This window comes from Magallana gigas, chromosome 1 (assembly GCF_963853765.1).
Source record: "Magallana gigas chromosome 1, xbMagGiga1.1, whole genome shotgun sequence".
In the NCBI taxonomy this organism is placed as follows: domain Eukaryota; kingdom Metazoa; phylum Mollusca; class Bivalvia; order Ostreida; family Ostreidae; genus Magallana; species Magallana gigas.
The window spans coordinates 38,775,364-38,802,831 of record NC_088853.1 but is presented as its reverse complement, the minus strand read 5'-3'; the positions used below and the strand labels follow the sequence as shown (position 1 = coordinate 38,802,831).

Sequence of the window (27,468 nt, the reverse complement as noted above, 5' to 3'; positions counted from 1 at the left end):
ATCGTTACTCTCTTCGAACAATTTGAATTAATATCAGTTCTGGCTACCATGCAACCAGTTACTAGCAAAATAATGCTATCTATTGCATCATCGGAAGTAGCATTTTTAATTTTAATAGGTTTACATTATTCTAAAACATCCTGATTATTTATCTAAACAGACGTGCACCGAATTCCTTGATATGCAACAATTATTTAAGTTTATAAAATTGAATAAACTGAAAGGTAGTTAAAATATTCAATGTACAATGAATTATCATTATTCTTGATATTTTAACAATGACAATGTTATTCAGCTGATTACTTTATTTATTATGGACCGAACATTATTTTATTAGACATATTTCGAATTTAAGAAAATCATTTCCCAAGTTGTACAATTAGAGTATATGTAAGCTTCAATTTTCATTCAGAATGCCTAACTGGCTAATGCAAATCATATTGATATGGTTAAATCTAAATTAATTATAAAGTGTACTCATAAATATTCACAGACCTCTCTCTCTCTCTCTCTCTCTCTCTCTCTCTCTCTCTCTCTCTCTCTCTCTCTCTCTCTCTCTCTCTCTCTCTCTTCCGAAGTGCTGTTATTATTTTGAAGCAACGTTGAATATCTTCAATTATACTTTTCTTCTAGTATTCTAGGAAGACATTTTTTTTGCATTATGTAGATGCGTATTAATTTTCCTTTTGTGATATCTTCCTAATAATAACTAGTTTAAGTTTTAAAATGGCTGATAAAATGTTGTTTTTTTTCAAAATGTTAATTTATGCTTCTTTTAAAAGAATTGAAAGATATCAGAATTTTAGCCTGGTAATATGTTTTGGCTCAATAAATATTGTACTAAACATTTGTTTCCTGTAATTATTTCCTGTTTTAAAGTGTCGATGGATTTCCCGGTCAGCTATTCTACGAAGAAGTTGATTTTTATCCCCAATATATGCATCTTTTTATAATTATGTTATTAATGATTTTTACATGGGACTTTTGGCTATTTCAAAGGCTTATGGTAAGCTTACATACATATGATGTCATTTAACTTTGCATTAGTAATACATTTTACTATTTATTATTATTTATTTATAAACGGTTTACAAAGACTCGGTAATTTTGTAAAGATTGACGTGCATGACTGCAAATCATTTAGTTATATGTTTTCCTTTAAATAAAGATTTCACATATTGTGCTCGTTTAAGGTTGATTACTGTTTGTCAGTTTTGTTTTATGTCGACCTACATTTTACCTGGGTCACTGATTACATATCTTTTTTCTATCGTTAGCCATAGATCATGTGCTAGAAATGGTGATTATGAACCTTTATTTTTTACAGAACGTAAATCAAAACTCAAAACAACATCACATCGAAATAAATTTTTTGAAAGATTCTATGAATGTGTTTGGCTAGGAAGCGTCGCAAGTACTGTTTTCATATTCAAGGGTGCCTGTATATAACGTTTGAGTTTCAGTCACCGGAGACTAGTGGTAACTTGGCAAATCTTTTCAAACATTTGTGTTCCCTCGCCAATCCTTTTATAATGCTAATTAGATATTATCTGAAGTGTTTGTATCCGGTAATTGTTTTCATTAATTTCCGCATAAGAGAGTAAATGTGATATATATTCCAGCATAATCATATACGATGTAGAGTAAAATTTAACTTCACGAGATCTATTTACCTATAGATATGTTGTCCATGTTCTTATTGATAGTAGTGTTTTGGATTTCACGGGCTTATGGTGAGTTTACATGCATATGATGCACTCGTCATTTGACATTTAATTAAAAAGCTAGTATAAAATGTAATTTTCCATTACATAAACAACATTCTAATGAGGCGGTTATCTACCTGTATTGTTCATCACTAGTATGTTATATAAGTTGCATTATTAGTTCACTTATTTCCTAAATAATATTTGTTTGGTATTTTCAAATATCATATTAACATTTTATTACCGAAATATATTGCTTTAAAAAACTATTTTTTATAAATATATTAGGATAAAAAATAACATCATTAATTATGGTTCGGTAGAGTTATTCATATAAATAATGTTTTAGATACATTCAGGTTTTTATTTAAAGAAAATCATTTATAAGATTAGACTTTTTATAACATAAAATGACAACAACTGTTCAGACAAATCAAATAAAATCCCACTTTATTCGTTTTTGTTTATGAAGATCGTTCATAAGTAAATGTTAGTTCAAATGAACCTACGCAGTTTTGTAAATGTAAATAATCTTGTTAATATGGGGTTGTGTGTTTGTTGACAGTTAACGTTGCCCTCAATAAGCCAGCATACCAGCAGTATCCATTGATACCAGGTGACGACACGTATGACGCCAGTAACGCTGTGGACGGACGTAAATCTAACCTGCACTTGCTCGGTGGTCAATGTGCTGTATCAGGGATCGGTAGAACAACCGCCACCTGGTGGGTGAACTTGACCAGCATCCACAGTATCCATCGCATCACTATATATTTCAGGACGGACAAGTTTGGTATAGTCACAGTCAATATGTATCTTGAAAATGATATATTCTGAAGTGTAAACCTGTCATCACGCATATACGTTTTTTTTATTTACATGATAACATTTGGGTTTTATCAGATTACTAAATCGTCATATGATTATCCCTGTTAGTTTGAAAGACGCAATACCGAACAGAAAATTTTTGGTTTTAGTGTAATAGAAACTGGAGAAAATTAAACTGTTTCAACGGCTGCAATGGACATGAACAGTACATGTAACTAAAACAAAAGATCAAACACATTTGCAATTTTTAAATTAAAATTTTAGGTATAAATAACACTTATAATAACCACATACAAAATGTTAATATTTGTTCACGAAATTATTTATATTTTCTTAACACGAAAGTATAAACCTATGAACTTTTCCTTCTGTAGTTATAAAACTCGACCGACAAAATCATTTAATGTTTATAACAGACTTTAGTATAGTGAACTAAATGGGATGTAGCTTTAGTAAAATACCAAAAAACTTTATGCCAAAAATCTGACCTTAAGGTTCTGAATCTTATTTGACGATTTTGTCATTCCTCCATTTAAGAAAATACATCAAAGCATGACCTAAAATAAAATAGTAAAGGTATGAACGGCATGGGGTTTTCATAAATAAAGATTGTGTAATAACGAAAATGTGCAATGCTCTCAAAATTATACGACAACAATTCGCGCAAAGTTGTAACAAAGCAGACTTGTCTCCCATCTAAAACTGCAATTTATCGAATCATAGCAGGTAGACAACATAGAAATCAAATGATAATCTTTGTGTTAACCTTTTTTTCCAGATTGTATTTAAGTATACTTTAACCCCCTAAATGCAGATTAACACAAACAATCTATGCATGACTAACATGGAGACCAGCTGTACTTACTGTATATAAAGAGGTTTCTTACAATCACGATATACTTCTTGACGTGTTTTAGAGAGATTTGAGTTTAACCCTCTGTTAATAAAATTTTTTTTTTTCGAATACTGAGCGACAATTAGGTATAGGTTATTCTTGAAAATGATCTGTATGACACAAATATCCTGGTGTTTATTAAAACAAACCAATGATTCTCAATATAAGATATTGTGTTAAAGTAGGAGCTAGCACGATAAAGAAACCTTCGTATGTATAGCGCCTCTAAATCATATAAAGTTTTTCCAGTGTCAGATATTAAAAGGATTTGGTATTTTATATAACTTGAGAAATGTTTCATGTTATCTACCCACCATGGTTATCAATAATATTATCTTCACTGATGTACCTTAAGATTGTTATTGGGTTTCAAGTGATATTGCGTTAAGCAGGAAGTTGTTAGGTACCTTTTCACCTGTTTTTGCCTGTTCTTTACTGTTTGAAATAAACGTGCTTGGGTTTTAAGAGAGCACTCTGACCGCCCTTTTCGCCACGTACTCTTTCATGCAATATATGACATTGAATTAATTCCAGTTTGTTAGCACGATCGTATCGCTATGACATGAAAACGTATATAGTTTTAAACAAGGAAATTTTAAATTTGTATTTTCCCCCTGACAATTCTTTCTAACGACAATCATAAACAATGTCTGAGGAACACTTTATTTTACTCTTGATATTAAATCTCTGTCCAGTACTTAAAATTCACAATGGCATACGACTAGTGTTTTTAGAAAAATACCAATAACATGTTCAAAATACGGTATCATAATTCTGTTTATATATAGAAATGGTTTGATAATACGTAACTATTTTTTTCAAGAGAATTCTCAGAGTTTAGCCCCCACCATTGAATTTGATATTATAATAAATGATGGTGGTTTTGTTATTTGAAACGACACATATATGAAACTTGCATATGTATTCCATGTAAGTGTACGTTAACCAATTAGCTATTTTAATTGATAGGTGCATGGAGAATGTGCAGTATGTTGCGCCTTTAGTGCATCTGATATTTAGCAATGTTTTAGTTGATATTGTAAAAAAGAATCATAAACTTGTTTTTCACTGGATCGATAACGTTTTGTACAGATTCCTTCTTTCGGACGATCCTAGCAGGCGAGTTACTTGGATTCTCCGTGTATGTCTCCAATACCACGGATAGATCACAGGGAACGTTGTGTTTCACGGACGACAACTTCACAATAAACACAATACCCCCTGTCTTCACAACAAATTGTTTTGTTCATGGACAATATGTCATCTACTACAACGAGAGACTACCAGGAGTCGTCTATCCTGACGGTTATGCTAGGCTTGTATCGAATTACCTTTGTGAAGTAGAGGTGTATGGTTAGTGTTCTTGATAATTTCAATAACCTTTGAAGAATGTTTTTTATTCATATGTGTTCACATGTCTACCTTTTATTGTCAAAACATAAAACAATAAACTAGCGCGTAGACCCTGCATATTAAATCAGTAATGTGACAATGTCACATGTGTTGTCCATTTGAAAAAAAAACACAAAAAACAAAAACAAAACTAGATACGATCTCGTTACGAGTAACGAGTAGGTCTTCCGTTCAATTTTTAAACGGTACGATTAAATTATCAATGAAATTTCAAATTTCCCCCTCAACCACTCCCTTTCAGATAATGCATACGATTGTCAATATCCCTTGAAATGCTTAACAAAGAGTTTTGCTTTTTCACATACAGCACATTTAAGGTTTAAGATTTTAGTCCCCTAAAATCCCTAATTACGTTATTAATTGGTTTAGAAATTCGTTTTACAAAGTGCTATTGTTACGACCAACAACTTTGTTTCTATAATGCATTACAAAATCTTTATCGTTTTTAAGTTATTTGTAATAGACTTTACGAGTATCTTGGCCCCTAATTTAAGGGGCCAGTCCTATTTTGTTGAGTTCATTTGAACGGTCTCACGAATACTAACATTTTTTGTTCTTACACTTATCTAGAATTGTTGTTCATTTTTTAGATACAAATGATTGAATATTTTAGGGGCCAGCCCTCTAGACCTATATGGGGACAGACATTGGTGTTTTGATTAATGGAATCGATTAAAATCATCAATGCAAGCATTTTCTCTTCAACAATGCTTTACAAAATATGTCTATTTTTCTAGATAAATTGTGTCAAAGTTTTAGTACTTTGGCCCCTAAAAATCCCTAATTACGTAATAAATGGGCGTAGCAACAATCTTGCCTGATAGATATTGTTACGGTCAACAACTTTGCTTCTGTAATGCATTACAAAATCTTTATCGTTTTGAAGTTATTTGTAATAGAGTTTTTGAGTGTCTTGGCCCCTAATTTAAGGGGCCAGCCCCTATTTCGTGATTTTGTTGGAAAGGACTTTTGATTATCAACCACTTTTGTTATATATGTTTTAACAAAATATCAACTCATAAAAAGATACAGATCAAAACGTATGAAAAATTTGATTCGAAATTCGTACTTAATTTTCGAGCCTAGGCGAGCTCATAGAAATGGCGCCACTGGCGCTAAAAAACTACATTGTGCACAACTTTAACCTATGGTCTACCTATCCTGAAAATTTCATATTCCTATCTCTGATAGTCTCTGAGTTTATGTCTGCACAAAATGGGTCGTAAAAACTGACAAAATCGGCCGTAAATCGGAACCGGAAGTGACGATTTCAAAATTTCAAAAAACTTCTAGAATTATGACCAGTGGCAATCATCTGTGAACAAATGGTCGAAATCGGCCGAATAGTTTTCGAGATATCGCGTGCACAAAATTTTGGGAAAAAAATAATAATAACTAGATACGATCTCGTTACGAGTAACGAGTAGGTCTTCCGTTCAATTTTTAAACCATACGACTATCAATTAAAATCAGAATCAAAATCCCCCCACCCCTCCCTTTCAGATAATGTATACGATTGTCGATATACTTTAAAATGCTTTACAAAGGGTTTTGCTTTTTCATTTACAGCACATTAAAGATTTTTAAAGATTTGAGTCCCTTAAAATCCATAATTACGTCATCAATGGGTGTGGCAATGAGTTTTACAAACTAAAATTGTTTCGATCAACAACTTCGTTTCCATAATGCATTACAAAATCTTTATCGTTATTAAGTTATCTGTAATAGAGTTTACGAGTGTCTTCGCCCCTAATTTAAGGGACCAGCCCCTTTTTCTTAAATTCATTCGAAAAGGTCTAACAAATACTAACATTTATTGTTCTTACACTAATCTAAAATTGTTGCTCATTTTTTAGATACAAATGATTGAATATTTTAAGGGCCAGCCCTCTAGATCCTTGATGGGGACAACCATTGGTGTTTTGATAAGTGGAATCGATTAGAATCATCAATGCAAGCGTATTCTCTTATACAATGCTTAGCAAAATATGTATCCTTCTCAAGATATATTGCGTCAAAGTTTAAGTACTTTGGCCCCTAAAAATTCCTTTTTACGTTATAAATTGGTGTGGCAATGATTTTTCCTGATATATAATGTTACGATCAAGAACTTTGCTTCTATAATGCATTACAAAATCTTTATCGTTTTTTAAGTTATATATAAGCCCCTTTTTCTTGAATTCAATCGAAAGGTGTCACAAATACAAACATCTTTTGTTCTTACACCAATCTAACATTGTTGATCGTTTTTGACATACAAATGATTGAATATTTTAGTGGCCAGCCCTCTAGATCCTTAATGGGGACATAAATTGGTGTTCTGATTGATGGAATCGATTAGAATCATCAATGCAAGCATTTTCTTTTCTACAAAGCTTAACAAAATATGCCTCCTTCTTTAGATATATTGCATCAAAGTTTGAATACTTTGGCCCCTAAAAATCCCTAATCACGTCATAAATGGGCGTAGCAATAATTTTTTCTGATAGATATTGTTACAATCAACAACTTTGCTTCTAAAATACATCTTTACAAAATCTTTATCGTTTTTAAGTAATTTGTAACAGAGTTTATAAGTGCCTTGGCCTCTAAATAAAATGGCCAGCCCCTTTTTTTGATTTTGTTTGACAGATCTTTTAATTATCTACCACTTTTGTTATATATATATATTCACAAAATATTAACTGATAAAAAGATAGAGATCAAAATATATGAACATTTTGATGCAAAATTCGTACCCAATTTTCGAGCCTCAGTGAGCTCTAAGAGATGGCGCCACTGGCGCCAAAAAACTACGTTGTGCACAACTTCAAACTATGGTCTACCAATCGATCTCGTTACGAGTAACGAGTAGGTCTTCCGTTCAATTTTTAAACAATACGATTAAAATATAAATGAAATTTCAAATTTCCCCCTCAACCACTCCCTTTCAGATAATGCATACGATTGTCAATATCCCTTGAAATGCTTAACAAAGAGTTTTGCTTTTTCACATACAGCACATTTAAGGTTTAAGATTTTAGTCCCCTAAAATCCCTAATTTACGTTATTAATTGGTTTAGAAATTCGTTTTACAAAGTGCTATTGTTACGACCAACAACTTTGTTTCTATAATGCATTACAAAATCTTTATCGTTTTTAAGTTAATTGTAATAGACTTTACAAGTATCTTGGCCCCTAATTCAAGGGGCCAGTCCTATTTTCTTGAGTTCATTTGAACGGTCTCACGAATACTAACATTTTTTGTTCTTCCACTTATCTAGAATTGTTGTTCATTTTTTAGATACAAATGATTGAATATTTTAGGGGCCAGCCCTCTAGATCTTTAATGGGGACAGACATTGGTGTTTTGATTAATGGAATCGATTAAAATCATCAATGCAAGCATTTTCTCTTCAACAATGCTTAACAAAATATGTCTATTTTTCTAGATAAATTGTGTCAAAGTTTTAGTACTTTGGCCCCTAAAAATCCCTAATTACGTAATAAATGGGCGTAGCAACGATCTTGCCTAATAGATATTGTTACGGTCAACAACTTTGCTTCTGTAATGCATTACAAAATCTTTATCGTTTTGAAGTTATTTGTAATAGAGTTTATGAAAGTCTTGGCCCCTAATTGAAGGGGCCAGCCCCTATTTCGTGATTTTGTTGGAAAGGACTTTTGATTATCTACCACTTTTATTATATATGTTTTAACAAAATATCAACTTATAAAAAGATACAGATCAAAACGTATGAAAAATTTGATTCGAAATTCGTACCCAATTTTCGAGCCTAGGCAAGCTCATAGAAATGGCGCCACTGGCGCTAAAAAACTACATTGTGCACAGCTCTAACCTATGATCTACCTATCCTAAAAATTTCATATTCCTATCTCTGATAGTCTCTGAGTTTAAGTCTGCACAAAATGGGTCGTAAAAACTGACAAAATCGGCCGTAAATCGGAACCGGAAGTGCCGATTTTAAAATTTCAAAAAACTTCTAGAATTATGACCACTGGCAATCATCTGTGAAAAAATGGTCGAAATCGGCCGAATAGTTTTTGAGATATCGCGTGCACAAAATTTTGGGAAAAAAAATAATAATAACTAGATACGATCTCGTTACGAGTAACGAGTAGGTCTTCCTTGCGATTTCTGTTTTTAATCATACCATGAATAATCGATATAATTTTAGAATTACCCCCCCCCCCACACACACACACACACACACACTTTCAGATAATGTATACAAATCCCTAATTACGTAATAAATGGGTGTTGCAATGAGTTTTCCGGATAGATAATGCTACAATTAACAACTTTGCTTTTATAATGCATTACGAAATCTTAATCGTTTTTAAGTAATTTGTAATATACTTTACGAGTTTCTTCCCCCCCCCCCAAAAAAAAGGGGGCCAGCCCCTTTTTCTTGATTTCTTTGAAAAGGTCTTAAGAATACTAACAATTTTTGTTCTTACACCCATCTAAAATTGTTGATCATTTTTGAGATACAAATGTATGAATATTTTAGGGGCCAGCCCTCTAGATCCTTAATGGGGACAGAAATTCGTGTTTTGATAAATGGAATCGATTTAAATCATAAATTTAAACATTTTCTCTTCTATCATGTCTAACAAAAAATGTCTACTTCTCTAGTTATATTGCGTCAAAGTTTAAGTACTTTGGCCCCTAAAAATCCCTAATTACGTAATAAATGGGCGTGGCAATAATTTTTTCTAATAGATATTGGTACGATCAACAACTTTGCTTCTATATTGCATTACAAAATCTTTATCGTTTTTAAGTTATTTGTAATAGAGTTTAAGAGTGCCTTGGCCCCTTAATAAAGGGGCCAGCCCCTTTTTATTGATTTTGTTGGAAAGAACTTTTGATTCTCTACCACTTTTGTTATATATGTCTAAACAAAATATCAACTGATAAAAAGATATAAATCAAAACGTGTGAAAATTTTGAATAAAAATTCGTGCCCAATTTTCGTGCCCAGGCGAGCTCCAAGAAATGGCGCAACAGGCATTAAACAACTACATGCTGCACAACTTCAAACTATAGTCTACCTATCCTGAAAATTTCATATTCATATCTGTTATGGTTTCCGAGTTTATAGCTGCACAAAATGGGTCGTCAAAAATTACAAAATGGCCGACAATTCGGTACCGGAAGTGACTACGAAAAAATTAAGAAAAATGTATGAAGTTTAGATCACGCCCAACAATCTGTGAAAAAATGGTTGAGATCGGTCGAATAGATTTCGAGAAATCTCGTGCACAAAATTTGGAAAAAAAAAATAATAATAACTAGATACGATCTCGTTACGAGTAACGAGTAGGTCTTCCGTTCAATATTTTAACGATACGATTAAAATATCATTGAAATTTCAGAATTTCCCCTCAACCACTCCCTTTCAGAAAATGTATACGATTGTCACTATCCTTTAAAATGATTAACAAAGTGTTTTGCATTTTCACATACAGCACATTGAAGATTTAAGATTTTAGTCCCCTAAAATCCCTAATTGCGTCATCAATCGGTGTGGCAATGAGTTTTACAAAATGATATTGTTACGATTAATAACTTTGTTTCCATAATACATTACAAAATTTTGATCTTTTTTTGGGTATGTGTAAAAGACTTTACGAGCGTCTTGGCCCCTAATTTAAGGGGCCAGCCCCTTTTTCTTGAGTTCATTCACAAGGTCTTACGTATACAAACATTTTTTGTTCTTACACCCATCTAATATTGTTGTTCATTTTTTAGATACAAGTGATTGAAAAATTTAGGGGCCAGCCCTCTAGATCCTTAATGGGGACTGACATTGGTGTTTTGGTCAGTGGAATCGATTAGAATTATCAATACAGACATTTGCTGTTCTACAATGCTTCAAAAAATATGTCTCCTTCTTTAGATATATTGCATCAAAGTTTAAGTACTTTGGCCCCTAAAAATCCCTAATTCCGTCATAAATGGGTGTGGAAATGATTTTACCTGATAAATATTGTTACGGTCAACAACTTTGCATCATAATGCATAACAAAATCTTGATTGTTTTCAAGTTATCTATAATATAGTTTACGAGTGTCTTGGCCCCTCATTTAAGGGGCCAGCCCCCTTTTTCTTGAGTTCAATCGAAAGGTCTCACGAATACTAACATTTTTTGTTCTTACACCCATCTAAAATTGTTGTTCATTTTTGAAATACAAATGATTGAATATTTTAGGGGCCAGCCCTCTAGATCCTTAATGGGGACAGACTTTAGAGTTTTGATTAGTGGAATCGATTAGAATCATCAATGCAAACATTTTCTTTTCTACATTGCCTAACAAAATATGTCTCCTTCTCTAGATATATTGCATCAAAGTTTCATTACTTTGGCCCCTTAAAATCCCTAATTACGTCATAAATGGGTATAAAAATGATTTTACCTGATAAATATTGCTACAATCAACAACTTTGCTTCTATATTGCATTACAAAATTTTGATCGTTTTTAAGTTATTTGTAATAGAGTTTACGAGTGTCTTGGCCCCTAATTTAAGGGGCCAGCCCCTTTTTCTTGATTTTGTTGGAAAGAACGTTTAATTATCTACTTTTTTTGTTATATATGTCTTAACAAAATATCAACTGATAAAAAGATACAGATCAAAACGTATGAAAATTTTGAATGAAAATTCGTACTCAATTTTCGAGCCTAGGCGAGCTCCAAGAAATGGCACCACTGGCGTAAAACAACATAATAGTGCACAACTTTAAACTATAGTCTACCTATCCTGAAAATTTCATAGTCATATCTCTGATAGTTTCTGAGATCAGCTCTGCACAAAATAGGCCGTGAAAATGTGCAAAATGGCCGATAAATCGGAACCGGAAGCGATGACAGAAAAAATCTCAAAAATGTACGAAGTTTACATCAAGTCCCATCTTCTGTGAAAAAATGATTGAAATCGGTCAAATGGTTTTCGAGAAATCGCGTGCACAAAATTTGTGGAAAAAAATAATAATAACTAGATACGATCTCGTTACGAGTAACGAGGAGGTCTTCCGTTCAATTTTTCAAACGATACCATTAAAATATCAATGAAATTTCAGAATTTCCACTCACATTTCACATACAGCACATTAAAGATTTAATGTTTTAATCCCCTAAAAATTCCTAATTACGTCATCAATGGGTGTGGCTATGAGTTTTACAAACTGATATTGTTACGATCAACAACTTTGCTTCTATAATGCATTATAAAATCTTTATTGTTTTTAAGTTATTTGTAATAGAGTTTACGAGTGTCTTGGCCCCTTATTTAGGGGTTAGCCCCTTTTTCTTGATTTCTTTGAAAAGGTCTTAAGAATACTAACATTTATTGTTCTTACACCCATCTAAAATTGTTGATCATTTTGAGACACAAATGATTGAATATTTTAGGGGCCAGCCCTATATATCCTTAATGGGAACAGAAATTCGTGTTTTGATATGTGGAATCGATTTAAATAATTAATTCAAACATTTTCTCTTCTATGATGTCTAACAAAATATTTCTACTTTTCTAGTTATATTGCGTCAAAGTTTAAGTTCTTTGGCCCTTAAAAATCCCTAATTACGTAATAAATGGGCGTGGCAATATCTTTTTCTAATAGATATTGGTACGATGAACAACTTTGCTTCTATAATGCATTACAAAATCTTTATCGTTTTTAAGGTATTTGTAATAGAGTTTAACAGTGCTCTGGCCCCTAATTTAAGGGGCCAGCCCCTTTTTCTTGATTTCTTTGAAAAGGTCTTAAGAATACTGACAATATTTGTTCTTACACCTATTTAAAATTGTTGATCATTTTTGAGATACAAATGTTTGAATATTTTAGGGGCCAGCCCTCTAGATCCTTAATGGGGACAAAAATTCTTGTTTTGATAAGTGGAATCGATTTAAATCAGAAATTCAAACATTTTTTCTTCTATGATGTCTAACAAAATATTTCTACTTCTCTAGTTATATTGCGTCAAAGTTTAAGTATTTTGGCCCCTCAAAATCCCTAGTTACGTAATAAATGGGCGTGGTAATAATTTTTTCTAATAGATATTGGTACGATCAACAACTTTGCTTCTAAAATACATTACAAAATCTATATCGTTTTTAAGTTATTTGTAATAGAGTTTTTGAGTGTTTTGGCCCCTAAATAAAAGGGCCAGCCCCTTCTTCTTGATTTTGTTGGAAAGAACTTTTGATTTTCTACCTCTTTTGTTATAAATGTCTTAACAAAATATCAACTAATAAAAAGATATAAATCAAAACGTGTGAAAATTTTGAATGAAAATTCGTACCCAATTTTCCTGCCCAGGCGAGCTCCAAGAAATGGCGCAACAGGCATTTAACAACTACATGCTGCACAACTCCAAACTATCGTCTACCTTTCCTGAAAATTTGATATTCATATCTCTTATGGTTTCCGAGTTTATAGCTGCACAAAATGGGTCGTCAAAAATTACAAAATGGCCGACAATTCGGTACCGGAAGTGACTACGAAAAAATTAAGAAAAATGTATTAAGTTTAGATCACGCCCTAACATCTGTGAAAAAATGGTTGAGATCGGTCGAATAGATTCCGAGAAATCGCGTGCACAAAATTTGGAAAATAATAATAATAATAATAAATAATAATAATAAGAAACAGTACGAAAACAATAAGGTCTTCCGTTGGAAACGGAAGACCTTAATAAGAAACAGTACGAAAACAATAAGGTCTTCCGCTGGAAACGGAAGACCTTAATAAGAAACAGTACGAAAACTATAAGGTCTTCCGTTGGAAACGGAAGACCTTAAAAAAGCTATCAAATATTGTTCAATCATTTAAGGTGAATTTTTTTTTTCGGACCCCCCCCCCCCCAAAAAAAAAAAATAAAAAAAAAAAAATGTAAAAAATGGTACAGTTATAATTAGTGCCTGTTTGCGAGATTAACAGTTAAAATTTATACCCATGGAAAACCATTATCAACCGACGCTCCAAGGGATGTCAAACTCAACTGTTACCCCCCCCTAAACAGGCTCTATTTATTTTATTCTACCGAAGGTTTTAATTTATAGAAAAGTTTACTGCCTTTATATAGAAATGACGTGAATTCTACTACAAATCCTTTGTGCATTATTTACATGCATGTAACAATTCGGTGTGTTACAATGAACCCGTTGCCAAATGTGATACTAACGTTGAGGGTAATAGAATGGATTATCCTCTGCGTCTAAACCAATCAAATTTCGTTATTTAACATGAAAGTATAGTAATAAAATTTGTTATTTTATGTTGTTGATTTTTTAAAAATATTTCCGTAGGTGGTACATGTAGGTTTGTTTTATTTGATTTGTGTATTCTATCTCTTAAACCATTTGTTTGTTACTTAAAATAAAAACAGGCAAATCAATGGTTTGTACAGTTTAATGTATGGTGGACGATAGTGTCTATATCATATTATAAAATTCATGACTCTGAGGTTAACGTTCTTCAGTATGAGAGACGGAGTTTTATGTTAGTCATGTAGTGGATATGCACTGAATTTTCTAGCATCAATGCATTATATGAATGTCTGTACTGTGTGCCATGATTTTCAATTACCTAAAAACCCATTTATGTTGATAACATCTTCGCTAGGCAAAAGGTTTTCGGTCCACAATAGCTTGATGAGTTTAGAGCTCTTATCTGGTCTATCACACACACATCACCAGTGTGTCTTGTTTCTTTTTTAATATGCTCTACTTCTAGCTAGCCAAGAAAATGAGGACAATTCAGATATACGCAGCACAGTTAAGGCTGTCAATAAATTCCGTTCAGACAAAAAGTACGGGGAATGCGCATTATGACATCACAGTTTATTATAATATCTTTTAATTGAAAACAACACATGCTATAACTTACAAATTCGATGTCCGTTATGCCATACATACTGTAAAATAAGCGAGATTCGTTATTGCAGTACTACAAAATATGACGACATATGCTTCGAAAATGACGCAATAAGTCAAATCAATGAAGGCAATCATGCAGATTTTAGCGAATAAAAATAAATGTTGTAGATTTACAGAAAATTATAATTAAATATTTGATTCAACCTTATTATGAGTAGAAAACTACCTTTCTGGTCATTTTCAATTTGTTATATAATGCATCGTATAATAATGCAACCTCAGTTTTGTATAAAATATCCTAAATCTTAAAGCCAGGTACTTAAATGAATCATTCAATTGCAAAGGCAAACACTTATCTGATCATGAAAGATTTTTACATGTGAATTTGAAATATGCTTTGTCATTTAAAAAATAATCTTACAAATTAATTATTTTTTTTAATGAAATTGACACTGTGGTCTCAAAAATTGTTCAACAAATGCATTATAAATAATGGTTTCTAGTAACAAATTTTATTATCTAAAAAAGTTTGCAACATTTCAAAATCTACGATATAACATCAAGTTAATAATTCAGCACATCTGTACATCTGCTTGTACCATGCGACTGCCATATCGCGTAACCACTATGAACATAAAACATCGTACTGTTGTATATTTATTTCAGAAATATATTGCATTTTAGCGACCATTATTAATTCTAAAAATGAAATGTCCGTTAAACTAAAGTATACGTGTTTTCAGCACAACAATTCGTGGATATTTTTATTGGCCGCCCAAACTGCACTGCGTATACTCCTTAACTTTTTGTTTGTGTAAATAAAACGCATGATATATAGTAAAGGTTTATGACCATTGCGAGAGATATTCTTTAACTCATTTACCATTTTTTTAAAGTCGTCCAGTAACAGGGTTTTAAGTGTCTAACTGTTTTGCAATAAATGTTGCAATATTGCAATTATTGTATGTTTTTGGTTGAATTGAAAATTGTCTTGATGGACTTTCGTGCATACCACTATACAAAGTCCCATTAATGAACGCCTCTTTCAACTTTTTTTTTTCATCAAGAATAAAATTGAACATGCTCAAAACAAGATCAAATGCATGTATGTAATAAATGACATTTGATGTACAGGATGTCCAGTAACAGGGTTTTACGGATCTAACTGCTCCATTCCCTGTCCAGATGTCAACTGTCAGTACTGTCACATAGAGACGAGCACTTGCCAGGGATGTAAACCTGGTTACCAAGGTCATCACTGTGAATTAGGTAAGAAATAGGTTCAATGAATCAGCATTATTAACAACACGACAACGCTTTAATATAAAACTTTGGAATATTTGTTTTATTCTGAAGCAATCATACACAACATCTATACATGTAAGCATGTACTATTTTATTAATTGTATGTAATGAAAGTGCATATACATGTGTGTACTTATGATTAAAATAAAACCAAAAACATTTAAATCCTTTATTTTAGAACCAATTCGACTCCAAATAAAAAAAAAAATGCTGATTAGTTCCTGTATTAACTTTTAAAAGTTTCACAAATGTTTAAAAATGTATTGTTAGTGTGCAATTTGGTAAAATTTTCTACAACAAATGTGGGGTGTAACGTTCAACACACTGCTTATTAAATATTTGTTTTTAATAATTATGATTATGAGACATAGCACTGTAATGGACTTGTGTTAAATATATTAAAGAATGTGACAGAGGGTCGTATGGTATTGGATGTAATGAAACATGTGGACACTGTCGTGATATAAGCCAATGTTCCCATATCAATGGGACATGTTTAACTGGATGTGAAGCTGGATTTAAAGGGGACGTATGTAAATCAGGTAAGGAAAAATACAGGTACAGGCAGAGGAAAACAAGCCTTCTTTTTTTTCTAATCACCTAGTTATTTGATTCTTACATGTAATAAAGGCTTGACAACATGTAACTGTTGCAATGATATACAGAGAAGTGCATTAATTTTAAGGTAGCATTATATATCATTATCAATATATTAAGTTGGAGTCATTTCATATCATTTCATTTTAAAGATTGTGACAGTGGTTCATACGGCGTTGACTGCAACGAAATTTGTGGAAACTGTCTCAATGAAAGTCAATGTTCTCATATCAATGGAACATGTTTCACTGGATGCAATGCTGGCTACGAGGGGGACTTGTGTAAAACACGTGAGTAGAACGTTATCAGGACAACTAGTTAGATATACAGCAGGTAGTTAGGAGAGTGATGATAACTTATTGAAAATACGGAGATGTATAACATGAAGTACATTTGCCATAAGTATTATAACATATTTAGTAAGCTCCTTTAAAACCAAAATAAACAGAGAAATAAATTTTCGTACATATCTATAGGAATGATAATATGACAAAATTCAAAGTAAATTGAGAAAAAAGGTAATATAAAAAATAATTAATGAACTCATGACTTGTAAATAATCAGGTGTCAACAGAATAATTGTTTACATATGAACTTGAGGAATCGGTTATTTTAGATCAAATTATATTGTTTCTAAATCAAACCGAGTGCCATTGTTAAAGGAATTTTATAATTTGTGTAATTGAAAGCTATGATTTATTTTACTCCAAAAAAGAAACATAAAACAAAAGGAAACAGGCTGTATGACAACTTAATGTAAGAATTAGACTAAAAACGCATAATAGTGACTTTTTGCAATTTTACGAGGAAAAAATGACGTTTACTAATGTTAAGGTTTAGATTTGTTATGGTTATAAGACAATATTGATGCAAGTCAATGCAATTATTGTTACTGCATTAACCTGTGCTAAACAGTTGTCTGACATTCGTTGTATCTATAATCGTTTTAGAATGCAATAGAGGATCTTATGGATATGAATGCAATGAAACATGCGGGCACTGTAGAAACAAAAGCTATTGCTTTCCTATTAATGGTACTTGCTTAACTGGATGTGATGTTGGCTATGAAGGAGACTTATGTAAAACACGTGAGTAGGCAATTTTGAGGCATACAATTCAATTAACAGATGTGTTCTTTTGTTGCAACATTTTCAGATCTTATTATCGGTATTAAAAAAATTACAATATTAAAGCAAAAATACTATATATATATATATATTTGTGTCTGTCGACATATAGTTCATGTATGGACATGCATATTTTAATTTCTAATTACGGTTTGAAACAAAGGTGCATACTAGACACAAGTGAGTACAATAAAAAGTGATTACATCATAATAAATTCTTTGATAAAAGAAAAAATAGTGCATGCATTATATGTGTTTCTTTAGTTTGAAAGTACAAAATTTGATATGAGAAAAAATTAAAAAGAAAGAAAAGTTATATGTTTAATTTACTATTTTTTTCTAAATCTGTATATAAGGGTGATCGAACTATAGCAGTATTGTTTTTATTATTGCGTCAAAGTATTCATCTTTTGATCGAAGTGCCAAATTATAAAGTTTGCTTGTATTTAAGACTTATTGGATGTTTTTGAAATCATGTTTTCCCCCGCTAGTTTGAATGTATCAAGCATAAAAGTAGGTTAATTTAATATACCCCTAAAAATTGTTATGCGCCATAAAAGTATTTCAAACGACAATTCTAATAAAATGACAGCGAATTCATACGCGCGTTAGTCAACAAACCTTACAAAAAACATGAAAACGAAGGCTTGAGAAAAACTGAAATAACAAGGCAAGGTAAGTTTTTTATTTAAATATTGCAATTTGTAGTGTTGTTTTTGGTAAACTGTAAGAACAATTAATCAGTGAAAAAATGTAATGCAAATTTGTTACAGCAGTCTATCCTGTCGTTGCCAGTCTAAGTAAAAATTAAAAGGTGTAGACTACCAACATCTAACAAAGTTTTACAACTACAGACATTCTTAGATTAATTGTAAACTTTTAATGAAATTTGTTTATGTTTCAGGATTTAAGTAATTAAAGAATCTCACTGATTAATTCAATCAACTTTAACTCAGATGTTTATTTATCTATTTTCATTTAAATATTTAATGAAGACTAACTTTTATTTAAATTTTGATATCTTTTTAAAAAACTTTTTTATATTGGTAATGAAATTATTTTTAATAGTTTACACAAATAGATAATTGAATTACAGCCACAAACGGACTTTAAAAGACATGCAATGGGTATAATGCACCATATGTTATATAAGTCATTGCGTCGGCTGTAATGTTATTTAAACAAGTCAATGCAAGCTTTCAATATTATCTAATTTATGTCAAGCTATCAGAGCATAATATCAGATTTGTTTGTCGACAAAAAATGTCTATGATGAAATATTTGAAAACGTAAGTAAAAGTTAACATCTTTCACACTGTAAATAGTGTAAATTAATTACTTAAAATGTACTTTGAAATTGACAGATGCTTCTAACATTATAATTCACCTTTTCACACGTGTATTATCTAAACAAGGGGGGTTGTATAATTTCTAGTTGTTTTTTTTATTTGCAGACAAAACATTCTTGTCTTAATGGTGGACAAAATACGACGTACAATTCAACACCAAAAAAACCTTTTAAACTCAATTTACAGTTTATTAACAATTTAGGATGGAAAGCATGATGGAATTATTATCTCTAAATCAAATAATATTACTCTATCACTTTAGAATTACCCAGCATATCTTGATATTTAGTGTATAATACACAACAAGAACGATGCTGCTTAATTATGAATAAGTATTCATTTACTTAAGTATTCATTTACTTAATTATCAATTAATCCCATGACTAAAATTTGACATTACTCATAAGTGTGTAGTTCATAATTCCAGAATGAGATTGAAAAAAAAACTTTGCCTGAGAGAAAATGTACAATATTAATGTAGAAAAAAAGATATTACATATTTCAGCAATACATGGCCACAAAAGGATTTGTTAAATAACTTTCTCATATTTGATTTACTTTAAGAGAGTAAGCACTTAATATTATATCATGAAGCTCATAGAAAAAGACAAAGGTATATAACACCAGAATTGAAAACAAACATTTTTTTTATATGGATTTTCTTTCTTAACTTAGTACAATTGATTTACAGCTTCTAAAATAATGCAAATGGAACACGAATGATTTTGTGTCATCTTAAGTTTGCCGTAAAATAAATTGTTCATCCTTTTACAACAACATTCATCCTTTGTTTAATGATATTGATTCTGTTTGTTCATAATGTGGTTTGTTTTTAACGCTTTGATTATTTTTTTTTTGGTAAGAATATTATACCATTTTTACTGTTGCTTTAAAATTGGCTATACTTGATTTCAATGTTTACTAATTCAACGAAATTGGGGTAATCAACATACTGAACACTGGTTAATATCTTTACATCTTTAATTTATTGTTTACATTGTGTAAGTTATCTATATATTTTTGTAAAAGAACGTAAAATTAAAACAAATTATGACGATGTCTGCTTCGATTGCTGAAAAAAAGTTGATAGATTAACGATAGATTAACGCATACATCCATTCAACGCATACATCCATTCAACGCATACATCCATTCAACGCATACATCCATTCAACGCATACATCCATTTAACGCGTACATCCATTCAACGCATACATCCATTGAACGTTTAACAACGAGCATGCTGAATGTGTTATTGTTTTACAAATTCCATTGCTGGTATTCATAAGTGCCACCTTTTTAACAATTGGTCGACATTTAGTAAACGGATAAATAATTCAGTAAAAAATATGTTACATGGAAATTGCCTTCATCTTAATTTTTATATGACTTTTCTCTAACTCAGCAAAGTTTGTGATTTCTGTGACTGTGTGCAGTAAATGTAAAAGATAAGCCCTTTTTAAAGCAACAGTAAACAACTTATGAATGTTTACATGTAACTATGTTAAACGTTCTTTATGAATACACTAATACTTTTCCTTTCTTGTCGCTTAAGTTATCGTTTACATGTATGAACTCGAATGTATACAATGCAGGTTTCTATCGACCAGCTTGTCTGCTTCATGTTAACGGAAACATGCACTCAAAGACACTTGTGCACACTCCAATCACCAGTTTTTTCTTCTTTTGTGACTTCCCTGACATGCCGTGATACGTGCATTCCACGTTACTGTTTTCATTTAGTGCTGTTCCTAATATGAAATTTTGTAACCACAAATAGAGATTTCATGAAAACGAAATAAAGTACATTGTGAAGTATATCGTAATCAAGCTGTAAGCTAGAAATACAGTGCGTAAATATTACTATTGGTTTTCATTGTTTTTGTCATCATGGTGCCTTTTATGAGACAAAGTTTAAAAAAATGAATATTTGAGTCAAAATATAAATATCTTAATTCCATACGTGTGATGTATACTACCCGTGAGATGAACATTTGTTTTAAACGGTTGTTGCTTTATTAGAAACTTCTGATCAGCACTATTTTAGACACAGCCTATTGCTTCAATGCTTCAGTGACCTTGTTTTTGAAAACGTTGCTGTAAAATCCACATCACTATTTCTATTACCGCAAAATTGTATATTTGTTTTATCCAACACGTTGAAATGATTATTAAGTATAAGTATACTATAAGTATAAAAGTATATATGTACTCAAATAGGCTTGGCGAGCTGAACATAAAGAAAATATCTGCATCGATATTAGAACAAATTGAACGATTGAATAGATGCAAATATTCTTTGATTCGGATGGTGATTGCTTATGTTAAAAAATGAAACCCTCTGATTTTATTATTAACAGTAGTTATTTATTAACAGGAATTAAAAACAATTATCATGATTAAATTTAACGTACTTATATGAACAGCGATCATTTCATCTTCCTTATCTCACTAACAATTTGCAATTTACTTACAGAGAGACCAGGTGTCGTATAAATGTAAATATATGTAGACGTTGCTTAAAGGAACGCTCAGAAGCCACTACAATATACAGAAAACGAGAGGAATCTCATAGTAAGCTTCTTTAAAAACAGAAAATTATACATAATATACATGGAAAAAAAGCAATGCAAATAGCAAATGATATGGAACTTTTGTGAAGAAATTGATGTACATTTAAAATGTGTACTAGGGAAATAGATAAATTCATAAGTTTTTTAAGTGTACACGTGAGTATTTTTTTCTCATGTTTAATTAGTGTACGATTGGTATTATTCTAATGATATTTTTTTTTTACAAAGGTCCAAACCAGATAGAAAGTCCAGAGTCGCAATTCCTCAACGAAACCCGAGGAAGACTGGTTTAAAAATACTCCGAGCAGAAAGAATCATACTGACGATATATCCAAATACTGCGTTGATCTAGGGACATTTAAGGAAACCATTAACACACGATGCATGCATTAAATATGAGATGCGATTTTTTTTCTAAAATTCAAGAGTCTTGTTCGAGCCGTTGCATGGTTATAAAAATGTTAACTCTGCATTTCATCATAAAACGGTTTTGTATGATCCTAAGAGCTATATGTTGAAGAATCCTTCTAAATACTTAAGATTATCTGAAACCTATAACAGGAACAATGGATAAATGGTGTTCAACATTTCTTTAAAACCAAACTCTATCTATTTCACACCTGTATTCTTATAGAAAAGAAAAACATTTATTTCTTTATTGAATTAAAATGTTAGTGAGATATAAAGATATCTAGACAATGGATTTAACAGGGAATCAATTGTGAAAACGTTTGCATATATTTTAAAAGAAAACACATTTAAGAGAATTGTTTTGATTTTCAAAACCTTAAGATGATTTACTTTAATACTCAATGACACCACCATGATATAGGTTTATTCTGTCCATGTCACGTTTTACAGCATTGTATTTCGTTATTGCTTATCAATGTATTTATTTAATGCAATACATTTTTGGTGATTTTTTTTTATGTTAAAAAAACAAAACAAAACAAACAATCAAACAAACTCTTACTAAATGAATGGATTATAAACATCATCCAAAATATGATAATTTAAATACAGTCAGGCAATGTTGAGTAGATAATCAACTAGTTATTAATGTAAAGGAGATCCATAGGCTCAACAATTGAAAACTATGTTAAAAAGAACAACAGTTTGTTACATGTACCACATTGGATAAATTTTACTTAAGGAAATGATAAGCTCGATGTTTTTATAATGAGTTGACATTTGTTTAGATCAGAAGCAATAAAAAAAAAGAATTTGTTTTTAAAAGAATAAATGAAACGGAAACCGTGACAATGTGTGTATGACAAGATTAAATGAAATAAAACTTGATGAACATTTAATGTGTAAAGATTGCTTTTATAACTAGATCCTAAATTATAAAAAACGTGTTTTACAAGTTGTTTTTATTTTGTCTTGTTTTTTTGTTTGTCTGTCTGTTGGTTTTTGTTTGTTTGTTTGTTTGTTTGTTTTTGTTTGTATTTTTTTTGGCTTGTTTACCAATCCAATGCCTTAAACACAATATAATCACTAGTTTTACTTTGTTTATGATTTGTGCCCATTTTTGCTATGCGTCTTTTAAACAATTTGTCATTGTTTATGAAATCAGTTCCATTTTTAGCTCACCTGAGCCAAAGGCTCAAGTGAGCTTTTCTGATCACAATTTGTCCGTTGTCTGTCGTCGTTGGCGTTGTCGTTGTCGTCGTCGTCGTCGTTGTAAACTTTTCACATTTTCATCTTCTTCTCAAGAACCACTGGGCAGATTTCAACCAAATTTTGCACAAAGCACCACTAGGTAAAGGGGATTCAAGTTTGTTCAAATGAAGGGCCACGCCCTTTTTAAAGGGGAGATAATTGAGAATTATTGAAAATTTGTTGGTATTTTTCAAAAATCTTCTTCTCAAAAACTATTAGGCCGGTAAAGCTTAAACTTGTGTGGAGGCGTCCTCAGGAAGTGTAGATTCAAGTTTGTTCGAATCATGGTCCCCAGGGGTAGGGTGGGGCCACAATTGGGGGATCAAGTTTTACATAGGAATATATAGAGAAAATCTTTTAAAACATTTCTTTTAAAAACTATTAGGCCAGAAAAGCTCAAATTAAAATGGAAGCATCCTCAGGAAGTGAAGATTCAAGTTTGTTCAAATCATGGTCCCCGGGGGTAGGGTGGGGCCACAATTGGGGGATCAAGTTTTACATAGGAATATATTGAGAAAATCTTGAAAAATTTTCTTTTCAAAAACTATTGACCAGAAAAGCTCAAATTTGAGTGGAAGCATCCTCATGTAATGTAGATTCAAGTTTGTTCAAATCATGGCCCCCGGGGGTAGGGTGGGGCCACAATTGGGGGATCAAGTTTTACATAGGAATATATAGATAAAAATCTTTAAAAATTTTCTTCTCAAAAACTATTAGACCGGTAAAGCTTAAACGTGTGTGGAGGCATCATCAGGTAGTGTAGATTCAAGTTTGTTCAAATCATGGTCCCCAGGGGTAGGGTGGGGCCACAATTGGGGGATCAAGTTTTACATAGGAATATATAGAGAAAATCTTTATAAATTTTCTTCTCAAAAACTATCGGGCCAGAAAGATTCAAATTAAAATGGGAGCATCCTCATGTAGTGTAGATTCAAGTTTGTTCAAATCATGGTCCCCGGGGGTAGGGTGGGGCCACAATTGGGGGATCAAGTTTTACAAAGGAATATATAGAGAAAATCTTTAAAAATGTTCTTCTCAAAAACTATTAGGCCAGAAAAGCTCAAATTAAAATGGAAGCATCCTCAGGAAGTGAAGATTCAAGTTTGTTCAAATCATGGTCCCCGGGGGTAGGGTGGGGCCACAATTGGGGGATCAAGTTTTACATAGGAATATATAGATAAAAATCTTTAAAAATTTTCTTCTCAAAACCTATCAGGCCAGAAAAGCTCAACTTTGAGTGGAGGCATCATCAGGTAGTGTAAATTCAAGTTTGTTCAAATCATGGTCCCCGGGGGTAGGGTGGGGCCACAATTGGGGGATCAAGTTTTGCATAGGAATATATAGAGAAAATCTTTAAAAATCTTCTTCTCAAAACCTATTAGGCCAGGAAAGCTCAAATTTGAGTGGAAGCATCCTCATGTAGTGTAGATACAAGTTTGTTCAAATCATGGTCCCCGGGGGTAGGGTGGGGCCACAGTTGGGGGGATCACGTTTTACATAGGAATATATAGAGAAAATCTTTATAAATTTTCTTCTCAAAAACTATTAGGCCGGTAAAGCTTAAACGTGTGTGGAGGCATCATCCGGTAGTGTAGATTCAAGTTTGTTCAAATCATGGTCCCCGGGGGTAGGATGGGGCCACAATTGGGGGATCAAGTTTTACATAGGAATGTATAGAGAAAATCTTTATAAATTTTCTTCTCAAAAACTATCGGGCCAGAAAGATTCAAATTAAAATGGGAGCATCCTCATGTAGTGTAGATTCAAGTTTGTTCAAATCATGGCCCCCGGGGGTAGGGTGGGGCCACAATTGGGGGATCAAGTTTTGCATAGGAATATATAGAGAAAATCTTTAAAAATCTTCTTCTCAAAAACTATTAGGCCAGGAAAGCTCAAATTTGAGTGGAAGCATCCTCATGTAGTGTAGATACAAGTTTGTTCAAATTATGGTCCCCGGGGGTAGGGTGGGGCCACAACTGGGGGGATCACGTTTTACATAGGAATATATAGAGAAAATCTTTATAAATTTTCTTCTCAAAAACTATTAGACCGGTAAAGCTTAAACGTGTGTGGAGGCATCATCAGGTAGTGTAGATTCAAGTTTGTTCAAATCATGGTCCCCGGGGGTAGGATGGGGCCACAATTTGGGGATCAAGTTTTACATAGGAATATATAGAGAAAATCTTTATAAATTTTCTTCTCAAAAACTATCGGGCCAGAAAGATTCAAATTAAAATGGGAGCATCCTCATGTAGTGTAGATTCAAGTTTGTTCAAATCATGGTCCCCGGGGGTAGGGTGGGGCCACAATTGGGGGATCAAGTTTTACATAGGAATATATAGAGAAAATCTTTAAAAATTTTCTTCTCAAAAACTATTAGGCCAGAAAAGCTCAAATTAAAATGGAAGCATCCTCAGGAAGTGAAGATTCAAGTTTGTTCAAATCATGGTCCCCGGGGGTAGGGTGGGGCCACAATTGGGGGATCAAGTTTTACATAGGAATATATTGAGAAAATCTTGAAAAATTTTCTTTTCAAAAACTATTGACCAGAAAAGCTCAAATTTGAGTGGAAGCATCCTCATGTAATGTAGATTCAAGTTTGTTCAAATCATGGCCCCCGGGGGTAGGGTGGGGCCACAATTGGGGGATCAAGTTTTACATAGGAATATATAGATAAAAATCTTTAAAAATTTTCTTCTCAAAACCTATCAGGCCAGAAAAGCTCAACTTTGAGTGGAGGCATCATCAGGTAGTGTAAATTCAAGTTTGTTCAAATCATGGTCCCCGGGGGTAGGGTGGGGCCACAATTGGGGGATCAAGTTTTGCATAGGAATATATAGAGAAAATCTTTAAAAATCTTCTTCTCAAAAACTATTAGGCCAGGAAAGCTCAAATTTGAGTGGAAGCATCCTCATGTAGTGTAGATACAAGTTTGTTCAAATCATGGTCCCCGGGGATAGGGTGGGGCCACAGTTGGGGGGATCACGTTTTACATAGGAATATATAGAGAAAATCTTTATAAATTTTCTTCTCAAAAACTATTAGGCCGGTAAAGCTTAAACGCGTGTGGAGGCATCATCAGGTAGTGTAGATTCAAGTTTGTTCAAATCATGGCCCCCGGGGGTAGGGTGGGGCCACAATTGGGGGGTCAAGTTTTGCATAGGAATATATAGAGAAAATCTTTAAAAATTTTCTTCTCAAAAACTATTAGGCCAGGAAAGCTCAAATTTGAGTGGAAGCATCCTCATGTAGTGTAGATACAAGTTTGTTCAAATCATGGTCCCCGGGGGTAGGGTGGGGCCACAGTTGGGGGGATCACGTTTTACATAGGAATATATAGAGAAAATCTTTATAAATTTTCTTCTCAAAAACTATTAGGCCGGTAAAGCTTAAACGTGTGTGGAGGCATCATCAGGTAGTGTAGATTCAAGTTTGTTCAAATCATGGTCCCCGGGGGTAGGATGGGGCCACAATTGGGGGATCAAGTTTTACATAGGAATATATAGAGAAAATCTTTATAAATTTTCTTCTCAAAAACTATCGGGCCAGAAAGATTCAAATTAAAATGGGAGCATCCTCATGTAGTGTAGATTCAAGTTTGTTCAAATCATGGTCCCCGGGGGTAGGGTGGGGCCACAATTTGGGGATCAAGTTTTACATAGGAATATATAGAGAAAATCTTTAAAAATTTTCTTCTCAAAAAACTATTAGGCCAGAAAAGCTCAAATTAAAATGGAAGCATCCTCAGGAAGTGTAGATTCAAGTTTGTTCGAATCATGGTCCCCGGGGGTAGGGTGGGGCCACAATTGGGGGATCAAGTTTTACATAGGAATATATAGAGAAAATCTTTTAAAAAATTTCTTTTAAAAACTATTGGGCCAGAAAAGCTCAAATTAAAATGGAAGCATCCTCAGGAAGTGAAGATTCATGTTTTTTCAAATCATGGTCCCCAGGGGTAGGGTGGGGCCTTAATTGGGGGATCAAGTTTTACATAGGAATATATAGAGACAATCTTGAAAAATTTTCTTCTCAAAAACTATTAGGCCAGAAAAGCTCAACTTTGAGTGGAGGCATCATCAGGTAGTGTAGATTCAAGTTTGTTCAAATCATGGTCCCCGGGGGTAGG

At 32.5% G+C, this 27,468-nt stretch overlaps 1 protein-coding gene across 1 annotated transcript; it reads left to right on the top strand.

Annotated features, from left to right (window-relative positions):
- Nucleotides 1-1,476: 1,476 nt before the first annotated feature.
- Nucleotides 1,477-26,495, top strand: LOC136270134 (multiple epidermal growth factor-like domains protein 6). The gene is made up of 8 exons (XM_066066735.1): nt 1,477-1,733; nt 2,272-2,499; nt 4,522-4,782; nt 15,864-15,998; nt 16,439-16,576; nt 16,784-16,921; nt 17,582-21,681; nt 21,909-26,495. The coding sequence occupies exons 1-7, from the start codon at nt 1,682-1,684 to the stop codon at nt 17,725-17,727; spliced, it is 1,098 nt and encodes a 365-aa protein (XP_065922807.1). The 5' UTR covers nt 1,477-1,681; the 3' UTR covers nt 17,728-21,681; nt 21,909-26,495.
- Nucleotides 26,496-27,468: the final 973 nt, after the last annotated feature.